Source organism: Catharus ustulatus, chromosome Z (genome assembly GCF_009819885.2).
Source record: "Catharus ustulatus isolate bCatUst1 chromosome Z, bCatUst1.pri.v2, whole genome shotgun sequence".
Lineage (NCBI taxonomy): Eukaryota > Metazoa > Chordata > Aves > Passeriformes > Turdidae > Catharus > Catharus ustulatus.
This window is the reverse complement of record NC_046262.2, coordinates 11457416-11476501: the sequence shown is the minus strand read 5'-3', so window position 1 is coordinate 11476501 and position 19086 is coordinate 11457416. Positions and strand designations below refer to the sequence as shown.

The window sequence follows — 19086 nt, the reverse complement described above, 5'->3', positions numbered from 1 at the left end:
AGGACAGGCAGGTCTTTAGCAGGTGGCAGAGTTGAGATGTACTGCAAGGTTAGAAATAGAAAGGTTCAATGGCTAAAATTCATCATCTCCACTGTCAACAAACACTCCGTTTTCATGAACATGATGCCCAGTTTATGCTGGTCTTAGAGAAAATACTGTTTGCATTTATTTTATTAGCTGGAAATTGCAACATGTTTTAAAAGATTCATTGATTACACCATTTAATTCATTAAAAAATTAATTAATAAACTGTACATATAGAAAAGCTGAATAGCTATCTTAGTGCATTTAGAAGAATTGGACATATTCTTTTTTTAACAAAACATTAATCAAGACAATATGATCTCTATTTAAATTCAGAAATTGGTTTAATTTTATTTAGGAATATCATCAGACTATTAAGATGAGCAAACTATAACTTTCCCTGTTGGTGGTTTTGTTGGTTTTATTTTAATTTAAAGTAAAAGAAAATGTGTAGTTGGAATGGGATTTCGCTCTTGCAACAGTAAACAAAAAAACTTTTCTCATGTAATAGAGGACTGGACATGTAAGACCCATTTCTTAGAGATTTTGAGAAAAAAGATTTATTAATGTTCATGAACAGTAATTTTTTCATACATTGATGTCTTCACATGTGTTTTGTTCCCCATCAGTTGATTGTGCTTCTTTGAATCTTTGGAGAAAGACTTTAATATCCTATGAAAAGGAAAAAAGAAATATTAAAAGTAATTTCATTTTGCAGCCAGAAAACTGCAGTAATAACACCTTAAAACTTGCAGTAATAACACCTATCTATCCATGGGGTGAGCTTTCCACTGACTAGATTATGGTGAAAAACTAACTTTAGTGGAGGTAAATTACACATTCCCCACGTTACAGGCAATGTCTTCCAGTAGGGCACTGGAATTCATTCAGCTGAGGTACTATAATATCACAGAGATTATGTTTTTGTGTTATCCACAGGACTTCATTGCCTTTGGTGGTTTTACAAAACAACACTGTTAAAATGCAGCTCTTAAACAGAGATCTTAAACATCAGCTCAATAACATTGGTAAAGAGAAGTATAAAAGCTGTTGTTTAAACCAGTAAATGTTATTCAGAACTTAAATTCTTCAATTAAGGGGTTTAATTTATTATGTCATATTTCTGGACTGAACTTTACCAACAATTCCAGGAAATAGTATAAAAGAAAATCAGTAACTAATATTTTGAATACTATATACCCTCAGTAGGTTAATTTTCTGCTTAGTTCTTTATTACATATTGTCTGATTTGTTAATTTTCAATAATTTTGCATTAGCAGAGTCTTCTCCATTTCCCATTTCATTAATACTATCCATTATAGTATGTATACGTAGGACGAGTAAGGAATTTCTGTTTTAAAAAAATAGCATGCTGAGCATTCAATACAAAGATAAATATCTAACTTTCTAGCATTTCCTGATAATGTCAGAATACACATTTTTTCCTTTAGGAGAATAATCAACCATCAGATTTTTTACATATACATGGTATTTTTACATACATGTAGTCCATAATATATTTTGTGCATGTTTTGAAAATACAACCTCTTTTCAAAAGTAGGAACTGCCTATATGTAATGATACCTCACAAAGTTGCAAAATATCAGAAGCATTTCAGTGAATACAGAATTATGCTAAAAAAGGTATTACCAGCCCTTGGTTTTAGAAGGTTGCACTAATATTTATCCTTGACTCTAGGAAACATTTCACTATCAGAAGGCATTTTTCAGCAAATTGAGTCAGACAAAATAGTTTAAATACTGCTTCAATAAAAATAAATGCAATAATAAATGCTGTCAAAAAACTGGAGATAGAGTGCTCCAACAGTTTTACTACGTCCATCTTTAATGAAGGAATGTTTGGTTTTTTTTACATTAACACATATTATTTATATTTCTTTAATATAAGAAGTAACATCTTTTATGTACATCAAATTTTCTAAGATTATTTAGGGATGGGATACATGATCAAGAGAAGCATATGATAGGTCTCTTTTTAAAATGAGGTACTTAAACACTGAGTTAGATTTTCCTTTTCTTGCATGCTGGGACATTTAAAACACCACATGAAAAAAACTTCTCAAGTTTCATAAGATTACAGTTACTGGTTATGTCTAGACAGTGATTCAGCAGTGCTTTTTTTCTGTCAAAACCTTGATACATGGGTTCATAACACACATTTAATATAATCTGTATGAACTCTCCCTATGACAAGAAGCTCTTTTACTTTGTGAAATGATATATGGAGATACATTTGTTGTGTAATATTAAATGGCTGCTGTGGGTATAAACAGATTCTGTAATAGTCCTTCAACACACTAATAAATGTTACCCATTAAGGCATGTGAACTATACATTGATAGAAATCCTGCTTCAGTGGAACTCCTATCTGAAAGAATATCTGAATTATGTTATTGAAATGATCAACAGAATGAACAACAGCAACAGCACTAACCATATGACAATTACTTTGGATGGAACAAGCATAATGCAAGGGCCTGTGCTAAATGTATTCAAAACATAAACACACAGAAATATTATGTGATATCCTTCTCATCAAAAACAGGGCTTTTTTGAAAGAGTTATTCAGGATTTGCGAGCAGAATGAGAAATGTAACACCATTTATCCAATGCATAATATTTTTAATATTGTTAAACTGAATGATAATTATCAAACTACTTAATTATAAAATTAAAAATACTGCAGTAAGTGCTAAGAATTATAGAAGCAGAATATATCCCAGACTCTTTAAATTTATCACAATCAAAATGAAGAATTATTAAAATATGTGGTTGTTTCTGTATTACCATATCTGTGACAGTCTCAGAACAAGATAGCTAAATGTTTAACAATAAATAATGAGAGCTAAAGAAAACCCTTTAACAAATCAAATAGATGAACACAAATAGTGAAAAAAGCAGACTGCTTGCATCTCTCGTCTGAATCAGCTGGTCTTAAAAATCCTCTCATTTATTATTAAAGTTATTTAAAGAAAATTTAATTGAGTATGTAATGAAGTGTCTTCATAAACATACACATGTGTTATCTGCTTATTCTCAAGGAATAATTTAATTTGATAAGTGAAAAAATGTGTTGACAATGGCAAACACTTGAAAATTCCAGTTAGGACCAGAAAATCTTGTAATCAGGAGAGAAAGGGCAAGATAAAATAGTAATAGAATTTCTGGGCATATTGATTTGTACATATTTGTACTAAGGCTGACAGAAAGGTCACCATCTTAAAGGATGTTGTCAGCTCACTAGCAGAGAAAACAAAATCCCTGCAGAAGACAATATATCTAACATGGAAAAAATATTTTTTGAGATATGACAGAAAATAATGATTGAAATTGAACAGCTCATCAAGACCCAAAACACTCAGGTATCCTAACAAATTTGAAAATTTGTAAGCCAGACATTCCCTTTATAGTTTTCAGCAAAACATTTTACTTTCTGCTGTTTATGACTGCATTAGTAAAAACATTTTAACTTTTAGAAACCACACCCTGACTTGCTATATTTATCTTGTAAAAGATCTCAAAATAACAGCACTGTGGTTGACTTTCATTTTTATAGACATCTCTGAGGAGAATTTCTGCAAAAATAATTGATGCTAAAAATATTGTCTTGGAAAGAAAAAAAGTTCACCTGTTCCCCAAATAGGGAATTGACGCAGGAAAAATCATCCTGGAGTCTGTATGTAATAGACCAGAATTGTAATATACTTAAAACAATGGTTCCTGGGTCTCTATGAAATAAAAGTCTGTGTTTAACAGTACAGTCAAGGAATGAAATAGACAGGGTTTAAGTACAGAAACCACAGAGCACCATATTTGAGATACAGTCAGTATAAGCCTTTCCAAGATGAAATTTTAAGTGTTACAAATGAGAACCGAAGCTCTGCATCACCCAGCTGTTGAGTCAGGAGATACAGGCATCAACAGAACCTGCCAAATAAGTGGAAAAATGTCTCATTTAAATTGAATGATACCAATATAAAAACTATATGTGGGAACTTTTCTGGGCTAGAATATGTCCGGGCTAGAACTGAAACCCTCAGTTACTGCCAAGATTCATATACACCATCCTACAGCTTTTTTTATAGAATGACAATTTTTATACCTGTACTGCCCTGAATATATCTTACCATCCAGAAATAACAGAGGTAATTGATGGTAGCTAATACAATTTAAACATGCACTACAATCTATTCTTTAAGCTACGTAACAAAGCTCCCCCTAAAAATGGTAAAGGAAAATTAGAAATTTTAATAAAGAATAGATAGGGTGCATTTGATTTTCAGCTATTGGCCAGTGTAAAAACATTTTTAAAAAGAGTCCCTGTAAATTACCTAGCACATAGATATGGCTTTATTCAATTTACACCCTAGTTAAGTTTTTTTTGGTTTTGTTTCATCACATTTGGTCTTCATGAAGAGGCTGTGTTATATTCAATGCTACAAAGTCAGTGAGCATTTGTGTAAACAACAGTTCTTGAGGTGGAGCACATCTAGAGAGCTGATTTAAAAAATGCTTTGGTCTACAAGAAATTCAGTGAGACTGGAAAAAAATCAAATTAGAAAATACAGTATTCAATTAAATTAAAAGAGTCAGGAAGAAAGAATGGGGAAGGGAGAATGACAATATATAATGGCATCTGTCTTCCCAAATTGGCTGAGACATCAATACAGGCAGGATGGACACACATGGATAATTATGATCTTCAGTTGTATTGTCTTGTCTTTGTCTTACATTTTTCTATCACTTTCTACTGTACCAAATGGATTTTAACCCTCATTTTTACTGAGTATTCTTTTATTATTATTGTATTTTATCTTTTACTAACAATGATTATGAATAATATAATAAATTCTGGGCAATTTATATCCTACAAGTGAGGAATGTAATTAATAAATAGCAAGTTACTCCTAAACTATCATGTATCATATTCAGATTTACATTTTGTGGGACACTATGGGGATGATCATCTAAAACTTGTGAAGACTGTTAATATTTGCTGTAGGACATGCACATGCAAGCATCCTCTCATGCTATTTTCTTACACCCTGTATATCAAGCACTTTTGCCATAGTTTGATACTTTCACGAGGGTGATTCTCTGGCCCAAACTTGCCTTTTGTGCAACTGTTTTAATGCATGTTTAAACATAGGTGCAGGCAGCAGGGGAGCTCTAGAGAATGGCAGGGAAAAGCACTTGAACCTGTACTACCTCTGTATACCCTTTCCTGCTACCTGGTTGGCCTGGGATGGAATGGGATCTACCATATATCCTACAGTGTCCTGCAGGATGGTCCTGTTGGGAGGATAATTCAACCAGACTCCTTTCTATGTATGGGGAGAAAGGCAAAGCTTCATCAGGCAAGGCAGTGGAAAACCTGTAGGCAATTCCAGGCCAGCAAGACTTGTACAAAAACCAGGTCAGAAAGCAGCCCAGTCTTTGATGGATGGAATCGTCACAGAAAATAAAAAAACCTGATTTACCCTACAGGTGCTGGGCTGTATAGCTGATCTACATTGAAAATTGGCAGTATTTACATTAATTACATGTACATTTCTGGGATAATGCAAACTTAAGCATGTGAGCTTACAAAGTCTTTGTGTCCCAGACATGAATACTTACAGGAAGTTTGTATTCTTGGCACGTATTGATCAAATGTTTCATGAAAGGATGCTTCAAAAGGAGTTCAATTGAAATGGGTGTCAGATCTTCAGCACCTAATTCTTGGTACATCTTGATGAAATTCTTTAAGCAAAAATAATATGTGGTTAATTTATTGTTTAAAAAAAAATCGTGCAAAAGCAAAGATCACAACTTTTTTTTTAATGTATGATGCAAACTACAAAAGCATCCTTGAATCAATCTGCCTACCTTATCATAGCTGTCTACCTTCTCCAGACACCTAAATCTATGATAATCTTCATCTTTACATCCTCCAGTATGAAATACTTTGAGTAGAGATGCCACTGAAATAATTCCTTCACCTGTGTCATTCAAGACTTCTTTTTCATCCTCTGTTAAAGTCTTTTCATTTGACAGTATTTTGGGGCTTGAAGAATCCTAAAAATTTAGGCACAAGTATCATACTTGGGGAAAACAGTCTGTCAGTAGATGATCTGTTTCAGTTAAACATTCATTAAGAACCAACGAATTACAATTCCAAACTTCAGTTCTTGCAAAACTAAAGTCATCAAATCACACAAAATTATCTACTGCACCATAGGATGGAGGAATAAATCCTGACAGTTCAGAAATATCCATAATGTTGGCATTACCAGAATTTAATAGAGAGCTTTTTCCAGGAATGTGGCTAACATTGCACAGAAAAATCAGTATTTCTCAGAGCAACAAAACATGAAAATATTTAATAGTTACAAACTGCAATACCAAGAACTTTGTGTTTATTTAAGGAGTAAACTTGGTAACTCTGGATGTTCACATGGAAAAAACAGTATGGATTTTCTAGTCCAAATCTAGTCACTGCAAGAACTCTGCTTTGGCCAACAGTTAACCAGCTCTCCACAGAAATAGGTATTTTCTAGTTTCTGCAGAAAAATTAAGTTTACTTTAAGCAATTAGGTAATTTTGTGGCTGTATTAGAGCTGGTCAAAGAGAAACAAAAACAACCAAAAACTAGGCAAAAAACCTTCTGTGGAGATTTGTGAGCACAAAGATGAGAAAGGACCTCACACAGGTGAACAGTGCTTTAACTAGATTATGTCACAGTATAGACTAACCACTAGCAACAGGAAATGGCATGTAATTCCTTTCTAAAAACCATTTATTTCCTCATTAGGAGGGAGAGACTGCTGAGGTTCAGTCACACTTGTGCTACATGCCTTGGGCCTTAATACCTTTCATTTTGAGCACAGAAGGAGTGGAGTAATTTAACAGTCTTTTGAACACACAGTAATCAAGATATCAGAAATATCAGCACTGAAGTTCTTTGGTCTTTCATTGCATTGCTTACACTGAACTGTGAGACCTACACAATCAATAGTAATGTTACAGATAGACTTAAACTTAGTGAAAGAAGTCTCAAGGATATGTTTGTCTGAGCTTCTCTTAACAACACAAAGGCTTCAGATGTATTTCTGCAAGCAAATACAAATGAGAAGTCATTAAAATAATCAGCACAGAACAAGCAAAAGAGGCAAATTAGGTGAAGCTCTGTAAGTAACTACGTATGAGCCAGCTGCCTAAGGTGTAAAACTGCTTCGAGATGAGCTGAATAGCTTTTTATATTTCACTGATGAATGTTGCATGGACAATATTTACCGAATTTCCAGTACCTGGAGGGATAATTAATTCACATGTTAACAGCCACAGGGAAACAAAGATTTAGGTTCTTAATTCGATGCTGAAAACCAATTTGGATGTCTTCAGGACTTCAGGGCTCTGATGGAACTTAGCTCAAACATGACACAGTATCAATGCACCATTTCCTTTTTGCCCTCTTGTGTTTATGGAATAACCTTAATGAAATTCTGGCTCTACTAAAGCCTACAGAGAAAACTCATTCAGTGGTGTGGGATTTCTTTTGTTGTCTTTTTTCCATGTTCAATATTATTGTTTAAGTGCATAGGCATGGAACACAAGGCATAAAAAGAATATTAAAATGATGTTTTAAAATCAGTCCAGTGATTCTGTGCCCCAGCCTAGACAACTATAAAGTCAAAGAGAATCCACACAAACAAGATTCATTTAACATCTAATTCTCTTGGTTATTCCTAAGTTTCTGAGAGACTCTCCAAGGAAGTAGGCATTCAATCTGTCTGTTTAATACTGTGTAACATACATCAGACATAGCACAGATTCACAGAGCCAATGCCTTGAGTGAGAAAGCAGGTGCGAGGAAGTGCTCAAGTTAGATGGTTCATCTCTTTCTTCTCAGAGATCCAGTTAATTCTGGGCTGAAGGCAAATACTCCCCCGCACTTGTGACTCACAGCCTTAAGAAGCTGACACACAAGGTCATGTGCCAGTGCTCTTACTTACATACTACCAAACCTCCAACCAAACAGATCAAACCAAGCAGAAAATGATAAAGATCAGAATAGGTTGTGTAGCTTTATATCCAAGGAGATGAAATTTAGAACTTTCTACCAAAATCCGGGAAATTAATACCACAATATCTAATAGGGAGTATTCTGTGCTCTCCTTCTTCCTATGAAATGTGGAAAGCCGTACTGTCTTATTGTCTTATTCAGTCTCTCCAGTGTACAAAAACTATGTTGTGCCAAATAAAACACAGGGAAGTATAATAACTTCTGTCATTTGAAATTATAAAATGCTATTTTTCATATGTATATGATTACCTCATGTAGTAAAAGAACGCCTTTTCTATACTGTTTCTAGAGATCTGAATTGTAGTTTAAATCCTGAGGGAATTGTTGGAGTTACTGCGGTTGTGACAGGGCAATGAATCATATTATTATCTTGAGCAGCAATCTCTTTACAAAGTGTGCACAGATAAATAATTCATGTCTCAAAAAATGACATACTTCAATAAATATAAGTATTCACTAATAAGTAACTGATGGATGCAGTGGACTAATTCCAGTTTTAAGACTTTAACAATAAAAACGTACTCCAGAAATACTAATAGAAGACGAGTTTCATTTGATGCAACAATGCATTCATCTGAAAAAATAATTTTAAAATTATTTTGTATGAAACTAATTATTATTAAACCTTCTCGTTTGCAGATAAACACTTGGAAATAACACAACAGAGATGTGTCAGAATACCCCAAAGAAACTTAGTGGAAAATAAAGTAGGACCAGCAATAATACCAGGTCTTGCATCTTCAGATAACATTACTATAAACCACACTTCAGTCCAATTCCAGGGAACTGGCAGATGGTCAATTTGGCAAAATAATTACTTCCATTCATATACACAAGGAGTAGTCACCAGTAAATATCTTAAAATTTCATTATTGGCAAGCAAATTTCCAGACTTTTGAAAGAATCCTTCTATTATTACCAATGCAATGTTCCCATGAATTCAATGAGACTACTTATAAGGACTGGAGCTACCCAGGATAAGCAAATATAGAGAAATCTAGTTAATTTATAATTTGAAACTACCACTGCTATTCTCTAGGATTTTTCTGTAATGTTTTACCACACATGGGAGGGAAGTTTCCTTCTTTCTGTGAATATATGTTCCAGCAACAATGCTAAGTGCTCTGTATACACCTTCAACTGGATCAGAGTGGGAGGCAAAATAAAGCAGCATCTCAGTATAGTCCAGCAGAGCAGGGTCTTTTTTGGTATCCACAAACAAACTGAAAAAAAACTATAAAAGGGCAAAACCAGGCAAATTAATTTCTATAAGTGGAATTAAATGAAATACAAATCAAGGACTATAGAGAAAAGGATGAAATACAGCAATTACTGCTAAGAGCTACTATACTTAAGAACATGTTGAGACTGTACAAATCAAGGTTGTTATAAATCATAAATGTGTGTTAAGAAATTCAAGGAAACAGAAACTGAGTTTCTCAGAAAAGGGAGAAATCAATAAAACCTTGTATCATGATAAATATGTTCAAAGCATTTTTTGTATTCAGGCTATTATTACCCTCCTCTTTCATGGAAAATTTTATGAGCTCAGATGCAGTGATCATTTGCTTCCCATTCTTTACAAAGCTGGTTGCTCTGTAGCAGAATTAATGTCATTCAACCAAGAACAGGAGTAATTAAGTTTTTCTGAGCAGAATATGATTTAGAATACTCAGGGCTGACTCTTGGATTCCTCTCTACATTATTCTGAAGCACCACTTGACCGGAAAAAAAAAAAAAACCAGAAAAATGCAGCACTTATTAAAGAAAAATAAGACCCAAAATCTCTGAAATGAGACCTCTCATGTTTGAATAGTGATCTCTTCAAAATACCTATGTTTTCAGTTACCTTTATGAGGTGTCTTAGCCTTTCTAAAGACACAGGTTCTTCGCAACTTTCTGTTATGCTCATATCTTCATTTACATTAAACCATAAGCCAACCTGAGTTTAAAAAAAAATAAGTAAATAAATTTGTTTATTTTCACATGTTGAAATAAGGTGATCTTTATACTCTAGCTGTTCAACACACAGGTTACTAAGAGCCTAATTTCTGGACTTAATCAAATGGAATTTGTTGTTATTATAATTTGTTATTAATATACAATGACATGAGAATGATTAAGTAGCTGTTTGTATGTTGTAACAGATACTTGAGAAATTACTGAAAATCACTTGGGATAGTGGATGGAATTGAATGGAAGTGAATGTATGCTTTTGAAAAATGTGGAAATTAACTACAGTAAATTCACGAATACAAGCCGCACTGACTATAAGCTGCATCGCTGGGTGTTGGCAAACACTTCATTCTTTGTCCATACACAAGCCGCACCTAATTATAAGCCGCTCTGTTGTTTGCAGCGAGGACCCGTGTGCAACAAAGTTACAAAATAGTAACAGAATCGCAGCAGGGTGGGGTTTACTGGCTCGGCTCGCGCCATGAGGGCTCAGGGCTGCCAACAGGGCTGGGTGGCCCAGCTCGGCGCTGCGCCGCAGTGGCAGGGGGGCACAGAGCCCACCGGTACCCGCGGCGGTGGTGGGAGGCGGGGATGGAGCCTGCTGGCACCCACGGTGGCGGCAGCAGGAGGGGACGGGAGCCCCTCGTCTCCCCCCGAGCCACAGGGCCAGCAGGAGGGAGCTTCCCCGCCTCTCACCGGGCCGCGGGGCCAGTAGGAGGGAGCCCCCACCTCCCCCAGGCTGCACTGCCTGAAGGAGGGAGTCCCCTGCCTTCCCCCCTCCCCGCGCTGCCTGCACAGAGCCTGGGTCCACCTGCCACGCAACACAGTAACCAAAATCGTGTAAAGCCGAGTTTTACTGGCAGGTTGCTGGACTCGGCACCTTGGTTTGCACTTCTGGGGTTGGAAATGTCAGAAAATTATTCACCTATTCACTGCTCCTGAGTGTAAGCCGCATTTCCGGTGTAGGAGCAAAATTTTAGTCAAAACGGTGCGGCTTGTAATCGTGAAATTACTGTACTTAGCTCTAAATCTATGCTGCTGAAGCAGAATATGATATGGAGTTTCCAAGCAAGAACTGGTTTCTTCCTTTTAGGATATCCTTATAGGATATCCCCTTCAGCTTTTGTCCAGACTGTACTTTTAGAAGAAACTGTCCATACAATTCAGTTTGATGAAGGATGGAGGCATGGCTGTCCCCATGCTTGCCTGCTCCCAACAAGATGTCCTACAGAGCCAGAGCTACAGCTGTAAATCAAAAGTGTTCAGAACCAATTCTGTAGTACTAGACTCTAGACACAGGAAGGATCAGCTAGATCTGAATAGGCATGAACAAAGTTCCTACAGAAAAACTCACTTGTGTGAAACCACAGCAGTTTGTACGAACAACATCACAGTGGGACAGCCCAGCACCATTACCTGGAGATGGGCCTCAGCATTGTGCAGTTTACCAATATAGGTGCAGAGAGAGAGGACAGGTGAAGCAGCTCAAATTCCCAGTGGAAGGTTATTCAAATCAGTTGTTTATTGCATATTTACTACCTTGTAAGACTGAAGTGATTAAAATAATTGCTCAGTTAATATTATATTTTAAATAGAATCCTGAGCTAAAAATGTACATTCTCAGTCTGCATATCTTGTAACTTTTAGCTTATTTGTAAACGTTTAAATAAAATCTAAAAGAAAACCTAATAGAAAAAGAAATGCACATAGACATGCATTTTTTGTGTTTTCTGGCTTTTCAGAGTTTGTTTCTTAGAAAGTCTGTGGTGGGCAGGGATTGGCAAGTGCTCATGGAAGTTTCAAATTAATCAAAGAAGTTCTGAAAATGACAGACCTCTGGACTAACACAGCCTTTATTTATTTTTCTTTTAAAACCAATGATAGGTTATTGGGAAACAAATTACAATATGGTTCTAAGAAATTTATTCAAAACGGTTGTAAAATTATATTTAATATCATCAAACAATTACAGAAACTGGCAAGACTGGAGTATCTATAGACACCTATATGTGCATATATATGATACTTACAGCTAGTACAGCCTAAGAGAGTGAACCAGCAAGTATCATTCTGAGTATTATTAAAAATGTAAATTAAAAGTAAGTGAAAATGAGCCAAATTTTGCTGAAATAACAAAAATGTACTCATAATACTCCTTCTGAAAAACCTTTCTGAACTTTATGACAATTCAAATAGAAGTTGTCGCCAGAAAAATGATCAAAGAATTTTAAAATTTTCCATGTATTCAAGGTTTGAGGAATGATCTCAACTTGAGAAAATTATTATTCGAAAAAATCTAGAAACATTTAATTAAAATGCAGCTAATTAGATAAAACTGAAATCCTTATTTTTGCTTGGAGCAAATGATATGATTCAGTGTCAAGTAAGTTAATAGTCATCAAGGTACACACAGAATGGTTTCTTTAAAGCAGAAAGGATTTTCACTTGAGATTAATTTGTGGGAAAAGTAGGAAAATGAAGTTAAAAGTACGTTTAATTATCTTGATTTGTGGAACTATGGACAAGATACATATTAGGCCATCAATTTCCTGAAAACACTTTTCGCTAGAAAGCTCCCTCAGATCTAAAGCATTTAAAATGCAGATTGAGTTTCTCAAGATGAATAAACCAAACAACATATCATTCAGTTCAGGGCATTTAGCAAAATGAAATTTGATTGAAAAACAGAAAGGTTTAAAACCTGCACATAGTGTTCCTGTGTAACGAAGCCTGATCCAGTGACATCAACAGACTTGAAGACATGCAGTGTTTTGAGGAGTTGTGTCACAGATGGCACTGGCCAAGGCTGTGCTGCTGCCAGCAAGAATCTGCGCCAGTCAGTAAGTTCTGAGTTCACTGTGAATTCAGATGCCAGATTTTCTAACTATAAAATCAAAATAGCAAATATCAAAAATGTACATAAACATAGTCTTTTAATATCCTCTGTATCCTTAGGTATTTTCCTGGACAGGAAGTACAAGGCTCTGCAGTGAGGTTTCATACTTCCATAAAGGGCAAAACAAAATAGGCCACAGGCCATTGTGCATCAACAGCTGATATCTGTCTAAATAAACACTGAGTGCCCAAATAGGCATCTATATATACTTTAGCTTATGCTTTGAGAACATCCTTTTGTTACCAAGTTTTTGCTTCCACGATAAATTTTAAAGTCTCATTTTAAAATGGTTCTTTAAAGGAAAGAAAATTCTATTGTTAAAATAAAGATAGGATTTACAAGCACTAAAAGTTCTCAAATAATACCAGACATAGGATCCATGCACATTTGATCTATTAATAGACAATATTTGACTGATAGCTTCCCTTAGATAATTAATTTCCTGTGCTGAGAGTAAGTTTTTATATAGTCAAGATGACAGATGTGACTACACCATCCTAGCATTAAAATGTTTTACTCATGCAGTTCATCTGCATGAAGAATATCTGAACAAAGTGGTGAAATCATGTGAAATTCAATTAAAATCTCAATGAGAATCATAGTTTACTGTCTGAAATAGTTATCAAAACATACTGAAACAAGTAAATATTTTCATTCTATAGCAACATCTACCATCAACATCTGAATGATAAATTAATTCAGTATGGAAAATCTGGAAGTTTTTATGTTTCTAAATCTGAAAACCTCGGATGGTGTCTTAAGAACAGATATAATGTGTAAATTGTAAATAAATAAATAAAGTGCTGACAAAATGTCTGGCACAGTGACTTCCATGATCCTTCCCTAGTGAAACAGAATTTTAAAGAGAAACTGATAATATCCTATAATATTATAATCTTCATTTTATCATAGTAAGGACAATGCTGCATCTTCTACACAAACCCATACTTCAGTTCAAGAGAACATAGGGGTTAACTTACATCTGCAAGTGTTAAGTTCCTCCATGCATCAGAAAAGCAATTTATTCCAAGATTCAATTTAATCAAGCCACTAACACTTTCAATAAATACTTTCTTTGGTATAAAACCTAATAAAAAAATCAATATAGAAATATGTTTAGCCTTTTAAATAGACTTCTTCTGTTAAAAATAAAAAAATATTTCCAAATTTTAATGACCGTATGAGAAAGTTATTTACTTTCCTATTATGCACTATTGATAATGCTAATATTTTCTGAACCAAACATAAAATCTCCTCATTTAAAATTAATAATATGCCACCTATCCAATAGCAAAATTTATAATATTTCGCTGCATTGTAATTCTTCTGCTACTTGTCCTGATCCGCATTAAGATCACTAATCCATCCTCAGGGCTACGCTGGCAGTTAATGAACATTCACAGACACCAATCTCACAGAGTTCTGTGTATTGAATACCTACCAATATTTTCTTCTATTCTGCTCTATTTTAACCAATAATAAATCTATCTTCACTCTTTAAAGTGGGTGTATGCTAGAGAATGGGGTGAAAAACATGCACTGCTGTCTGATGAAGTCTGAAACAAAATTCCACTGTTTGAAAAGCTTCTCAGAACTCACATGTGGGAGTTAAATATAGCTCCATTAATTTTATTTTAAAGAAATCCTATGAAAAAAATCAGTAAAGTGCAGCAAACCCAATTTGTTTTTTAAGCAGGAATAGATTTGTTTACGAGCAAACAGAAATGTCAAACTTCTTGTAAGGTATTAAAACACAAAATTATGTATAAATTTTTTTAACAGACAGATACGAGTCTTTTCTTTCAGAAATGGACTTTGCTGGGTCAGTGAGAGTTCACTGCAAAACATCTGCAGTAACAACAAAAAAAGTAAAATAAGTTTCAGGTTATTTAAATTTTGAGAGATAAAGTTGATTTGATCAGGTTGTGATGAATTCTACAGCATCAAAACAGGAGCTTCAGATTACCATTAAAAGCAAACACAATCAGTGAAATACTGGAAAGACTTACTTTTTTCCTTTTTCCAGTCAAACTCCTTGTCCGTTTGAAAAGGCATAGCTGTATACATTCTATAGCTAAGAGACTTTGTTTGAAGGGAAACAGTGAAGTGAAATTTAGGTTTGTGAAAAATAAATGTTATAGGGATATAAAGAATGTGTTTGAATATTAATTTAATTGTGTCATCATTCAAAATTGAGTTGCCAATTTGTATTAATAGTCTGCCTCCCTGTACACCTGTTTATCTCCAATCAGGAAAACCAGGATTAATACTCTCTGCACATCTTAATACAGCAGGGAAATCCTACACATATATAAGCTTGGAGAGAAGAGGACAAAAACAGATTTGGGAAGTTCAGTCTGTTGGGGCAGGAAGAAGGAAGGAGAAACACTTGGACTTGAAGCCTTCGTATCCTCCCACAGATTTCAGCATGAAGGTAAAAGCTGGGGGAAGACATACTGTCAGACTGGTATCAGTGTTCTGACGTCATACCGACACTGAGAAAGAACATCTTCTAAAACTGGTGATAAATTATGTGCTGTTTCCCAGAGCACCTTGGATTGCTAAAATAATAATTTCAAGGTAAACTGAAATTTGTTTTTTCATGAAAACTTCAAGCCTCAAGAATCAGATAATTTCCATGTAGCACAATGAAGCCTGCATCACAGGATATTATCACTGTGACACTTCATTGATGAGTCAATAAACCAGATAATATTGTAGTGGTTCATAGGGTAAACTAGAGATGGTCCATGAGGGAGTCAGTGAACAACAAAAAACAATGGAAAATTTTTACATCGTCTTCGCAGTCTCAGATTTTCTAGTGCTTTGCCATAAAGAGCCAGCTAATAATTTTCATTTTGATTTTGCTAAACATTTCTCTTTCCATTTGATCACTAGCAATCTAACTTAGCTGTCACACCATCTTATGTTTTAAACTGTTCAACTCCTACTACGATTTCCCTACATGACAATAACAGATGTAGTTCCTGTATGTCTTAAGAGTTTCTGACTTTCTGAAATGAAATTTAATTTTTATTTTCTTCACTGAATTCTAAAAGGATACTAATACCCTTGTATCACTTTTTGTGAAGCATGACTTCAGAAACATACACTGAAAGTATCTAAGGGACAAGCAATTTTTAAGAACTTGCATCAAAACTAATGTCTGAGAGGGGATTAAAGGATTGCAATCTGAAACACAATTTACATAAACTATATAATTTTTAAAACTATAGAATTGGTGATGTGTTGTAGGGCAATTTCTTTTACTTTACTACTCCTGAAACATCTGATGAGGGACATTTCCAAAGTTGCAGTAAAATCAAAGTCTTCAAATGGGCTGTGACTTAATTCCTCCTACTGACATATGCAGGAGGAAGGAGGGAGTCTCAGAGAAACAGAGGAAATCCATCAGAAACAGGAGGGATGAAATACTGTGAAATACTGTGTTTTTAGATATTTTGTCTAGACTTAGTGGATTTTGGTATGTATCTCAGAGCACAGAAGTGTTTTTGAGTATCTGATTATAATACCAAACAAGGGGTGACTCATCATTGCAGCTCAAGGGCTGTCAGCGCTTCATAATCACAGGGAGATGCTAAGAGAGGGCAGCTACACAGATGGTACCCAGAAAATAATACTGGTGTCTGCAAGGGGTGAAAGAAAATAATGTCCTCTAGGAAGGAAAAAGGAAAACAATTCCTAGAATTGGCTTTTTTCTCTGAGAAAGACTCATTTCAAAACAGGTATGCTCTTTATAAAATCCTTTTATAAGTACAAAATAAAAGAAACCAAACCTAGTAAGTTTTAGTTGAATAATGCAGGAGACTCAATAGCATATTAAACATTTTTAATTAGAAGGAGTAGTAGGCATCTTGTAAAAAGAATCTTGAAAAACTGGAGAGATGGGTCAGTAAGTTTCACAAGAAACAAACCAAAGTATTCTTTGGAAATGGACTGCACAAATTGATACATTTATTACATTGCAGATAAAACAATTCAGGAACAGACTTGGAGCACATTTAAGCAACAGGATCAGAATTAGAATTAGAATTCAAAGTGAACTTTAAAATTTAAAGTCTAGAATAAAAGGGCACTGTCCAATAAAGATAAATGTCAAGTGCCCCACTAGGCTGACATAATGGACTGAATGAATGTCCCAAAGGGAATCTTACTGCCAAAATAAAATTTCTACAGAAAAGTCTCTAAGGATTATAGCAGATCACCATACTACAAGAAGATACATGAGAAGTCATTGGAAATTTCTTTTTTTTTTTTTCTCCAGATGTTAAGGCTTTTGCTATAATACAATTTCAGAAACTCTAGATCAAGAAGGATGGATGTAAACTAAAGACTGCCCAAAAGAAAGCAGCAAGAATCATCACAGGCTTAGAATATACCTCCTGAGACATGAGGTTGAAGGAATCGTGCTAGCTTCATGAATGAAAAGAAGATTGAGAAAACATGCACCTGTCCTGCATCATGGAAATTACTTCAGTGTTACAGTACATATAGAAGTACCATTTTTTGGTTTTCCTTTTTTACTTTGTTTTCACCTGTTGGACAACCTTGGGATGCATTTTCAAACCTTCCCTATTCTCAACATAGAGAGAAAAGTCTCCATTTGAAAACTTTGAGGGAAAAGAACCCTCTTGGTATTGCGTGATTTAAAAAAAACCTTTAGAATTCACAATTCTAATATATAGCAAGCCACATATCTAATAAGGCAATCCATGAAATATATATTCTCTTGTTTATTAGGCAAAGTATATCTAAATTTTTTTTTGTCTGTGAATTCACTAGTTTAGATATTTTTTACAAATCACAGAACTGATCTCTATTTCTGACCCCTACAGATTAACTCTCCTGGAGTAGACTAACATGCTTTAATGAGGCATTCCATTTCTGACACATTGTTATACCCAGAAGTAGCATGAACATCTATGCAGAACACCAAAAAGAGACTGCATGTGTATATACATACATATGTGTGTGTGGTACAGCACAGCACAGAGCAGAGCAGAGCTGAGTAGTACAGTAGGATGTGGAGTATTGGGTATCTTCTGCTACTACTACATATATTTTATATTAAAAGTACAGAGTTATCTAGATTTAGCAGAGGGTTGATTCAAAGGTGAATGACCTTATATTCATTTCTCCCAAATTACCTGTAGTACAACTTCATATGCTGTTGGAGGAACCAAGAAGGGTCTTTAATGATTTAATTTTAGCTATCTGTTGATATAAATCATTGCTATTTCCTTGATGGTAGAAATATATTCTGCTGCTATGCTTTACCTTTTGAAATTATCAAGTAGAAAGATGCATTCAAAACATGTAGAATTATGAAAACACATATTCTCTAAACTATACTCATTCTCAGCTCTTAGATAAAAATTAAGATACATTATTCTTATTTGCAACCCTTACAAATATTCTTACAGGGAAATAAAAAGTAGTTCAAGCTGTGAAGCATATTAGTCACATCTTGTCGTGAGAGTACTTGTTATGAGAAGACTAATTCATGCAATTATTAATCAGAAATGGGAAGAGGATCTGTTCTGCCTCTGTAGGGAAGTCTTCAGAAGGACATGTCTGAGAAAGGTCCTGTTAAAGTTTATCTGGTTTACACATTCCGTCAGGGTCTGTATAGGGAGAGCCAGATTTAGCAATAGCATGGTATCTTCTAAAAATATTTTCTACTCTACCCAATGTTAAGGAGTTCATGCTCTTCAACATCTGTTCAGCAGAAGTTGTATCTGGTGAAGCAGAACTGGCAGCTTCCATGCAGGTAGCCCAAGCATGAGCTTCACTACTCTGGTGTGTGTTTATAAATTCAAGTTTGAAGTCATCAGTGCCAGAACAAAAATTATGAATATTTTCCCCCAAATCCACATTATGTTTACGACATGGTACACAAAACATTATTCCCTTTTCATCATCATATTTTAACCAGGAGTATTTAGTTAGCCATATTTTTGGAAACTGTTGATTCCTCTTTGTTTTCTGATAATCCAAGTTTTTCTTCTCTTTCCCTCTGTCACCAACTTCTCTGTTGCTAGAAGAATTAGTCTTGCTTTTAAATTGCTTCAGTGCTCTTATGGCTATAATTTAAAAAGAAACAA

At 34.8% G+C, this 19086-nt stretch overlaps 1 protein-coding gene across 8 annotated transcripts in view; it reads right to left on the bottom strand.

Moving 5' to 3' along the window:
* Positions 1 to 327: 327 nt before the first annotated feature.
* The window catches only part of SPEF2 (sperm flagellar 2), a 78355-nt gene continuing 59596 nt past the window's right edge, over positions 328 to 19086 (bottom strand). For 2 of the 8 annotated variants that reach the window (XM_033085330.2, XM_033085334.2), the window contains 7 exons: positions 13942 to 14048; positions 12767 to 12949; positions 9959 to 10051; positions 9170 to 9343; positions 5913 to 6101; positions 5664 to 5786; positions 328 to 696 (listed from right to left, as the gene is read on the bottom strand). In XM_033085330.2, coding sequence (XP_032941221.1) covers positions 613 to 696; positions 5664 to 5786; positions 5913 to 6101; positions 9170 to 9343; positions 9959 to 10051; positions 12767 to 12949; positions 13942 to 14048 — 953 coding nt within the window. In that variant the 3' untranslated portion in view covers positions 328 to 612. The other 6 variants (XM_033085331.2, XM_033085333.1, XM_033085335.2 and 3 more) reach the window with 6 other exon arrangements.